General features: G+C 46.3%; 1 protein-coding gene across 1 annotated transcript; it reads left to right on the top strand.

Annotated features, from left to right (window-relative positions):
* Nucleotides 1-13: 13 nt before the first annotated feature.
* On the top strand, nucleotides 14-1,234 carry UNG (uracil-DNA glycosylase; the record flags this gene model as incomplete). The annotated part of the gene is made up of 3 exons (XM_010193021.1): nucleotides 14-101; nucleotides 345-523; nucleotides 1,094-1,234. Coding segments are annotated over 3 exons (408 nt in total), but the record flags the coding sequence as incomplete, so codon positions are not given.
* Between the last annotated feature and the right edge of the window lie 1,088 nt (nucleotides 1,235-2,322).

Raw genomic sequence — 2,322 nt, 5'->3', positions numbered from 1 at the left:
TTTTTTTTGCAGTTTAGAAAATATTTACAGAGAACTGTCTACAGATATTGAGGACTTCACTCATCCTGGTCATGGTGATCTGACTGGCTGGGCCAAGCAAGGTGAGTTTACAGACACTCCAGTAACGTGTCTGCGGGTCATAAAGAAACTTGTCTAGAAAAAAGATGTGTGGTTGGAGATAGTCCATCTGTACAAGGAAAAAATCAATTTTGAGTGGCTGTTGCTTAGTGGATACCTCAGAATGAACATTTAATTTATCATTTCTCAGGGGAAGCAGGAAAAAAGCAATTAACGTTTGGTTTTTTCATGCGTTTCAAGCTCTGCGTGTCTGCTCTGTTTGCTAGGAGTGCTGCTGCTCAACGCTGTCCTCACCGTGCGGGCTCACCAGGCCACCTCCCACAAGGAGAGAGGCTGGGAGCAGTTCACGGACGTGGTGGTGTCCTGGCTCAACAAGAACTTGCACGGCGTCGTCTTCATGCTGTGGGGAGCCTATGCCCAGAAGAAAGGCAGCTCCATTGACAGGGTACGGGTTGTTAATCGTCCTTGTCGCTTTCCTTCTCAGTATTTTTTTTTCATTGGTTGGGTGGACACTAGAGGGCACTTTCCTTACAGAATTGGGCTTTTTCCTTACAGAATTGGGCTTTTTCCTTACAGAATTGGGCTTTTTCCTTGCTTGAACTCTGCTGGCAAATTCAGTTGCCCTTCTGTTCCACCGTAGCCTTTGCCAGAGTTAAGCAATAAAAGTGGAGCAAGTGTAACCTCCTGTTGTCAGAAACCCTCCAGTTGAGGACAGAACTGTTTGGGGATTCTTTTTCTAGGAAAAACCTCATAAATCAGTGTAAACTTTCTGATTAGGATTACAGCAATTGAAAAATGGCAAGGGTATTACAGCTGCTTTACGCAGTCCATCCTCTTCTGCTCAGTGGGACACAAGTCTGGGTCCTCAGGGCCACTTCTTTGGCTCCTCAGGCTGGTGGCCGAGGAGGTGCAGAGAGGAAACCCCAGCTGCGCATGGGGGGCAGAAGCAGCTGGCCTTGTCCAGGGAGCCCAAGGCATGCAAATCTAACGAGCGGTTTCCTCTAACGCTTCACAGAAACGCCACCACATCCTGCAGACGGTTCATCCCTCGCCCCTCTCTGTCAACAGAGGGTTTTTCGGCTGTCGGCATTTCTCGAAGACAAACGAGTTGCTCAAGAAATCCGGGAAGAAGCCCATTGACTGGCGAGCGCTCTGAGCAGGAGCTGCTGGGGCCTGATGGTTGGGTGCAGCCCCTGCTTCGGGGGTTGTCTCGTTGTTGAAACACTTGCTGACCTGAGGAATTGCTCCTTGAATGTCGACCAAGGAGCGAATGACCAAATTCTCAGAGATGTTTATATTTTTTTCTTAATGTTTTTATTAAAGAACAGGCTGGAGTGTTACATGGACAACTTTGTGGTGTTTGGACAAGTCTCAGCTTAGTTTGAAGCAAAACAAAACAAAGTTCTATATTAATTTGTAATTGTAATGGGAATGTGTTTCCAGGCTCTTAGGAAGGGATGTCAGTTCTTACAGGGGAAGCTGTTCAGCCTTTGTAAATACCCTGCTGTGCCTCCTCCCACTTCTTTGCCACCTCCTTTGCAAATCCAGATTTCTTCTTTTGGGGGGTGTGGAGCTGGCTCCGTGGGAGAAAAGGCAGATGCTTTGGTTTTTACCTTTTTGCTACGAATTATGAGATTTATGAGAAATGTGGCCTCTTGGGACTGTAAAGACCATACACTGTCAAATGTTGCTTGGTGTATCTGTACTCAAGGTTTCAGGGTTAATCCCCCCAGCAGCTGGGGGGAGACTGCTGCTGCTGGTCGTGCTCTGAGCTTTTTGTTGGCATTTTGAGGGGAAAACCCTAAGTTTTTAGATTCTTCCTGGGTGTGTTAATCACTTGGATGACAGGTGAGTCTGTGGTGACCACAAACTGTGGTAGCTGCTGATGGCAGCAGTGAAGGTTTGTTCTCTGAGATCTGCCAATTGATGGGCCTGAAGGCTGCAGGTAACTTCAGATCTTTTAAGATCTTAAAGCAGGGATTTCTCTGTTTTGCCTTCATAGGAGCTAATTGAGGGGTTTGGCCACTGTTGTAAATAACTGTTGAGACTTCCAGGATGGAGACAAGGTTGGACTTTGCACTTCTGGGTTTCCAGTCCATCTTTGGCTTTGCATTTACTTTAATAGAAGTGAAGTGCCTTGTTCGTTTCAAAATGACATCTGTTTTTATAGAATAACCCTGTAAACTTTCCTTTGGCGTTTGTTCCCACAGGTAACACTACTGCAAGAGAAATTTACACTTTCTG

This window comes from Mesitornis unicolor, unplaced genomic scaffold (genome assembly GCF_000695765.1).
Source record: "Mesitornis unicolor isolate BGI_N332 unplaced genomic scaffold, ASM69576v1 scaffold35799, whole genome shotgun sequence".
Taxonomy (NCBI): domain Eukaryota; kingdom Metazoa; phylum Chordata; class Aves; order Mesitornithiformes; family Mesitornithidae; genus Mesitornis; species Mesitornis unicolor.
The sequence above is the reverse complement of the archived record's forward strand: the minus strand, read 5'-3'. Positions and strand labels throughout refer to the sequence as shown.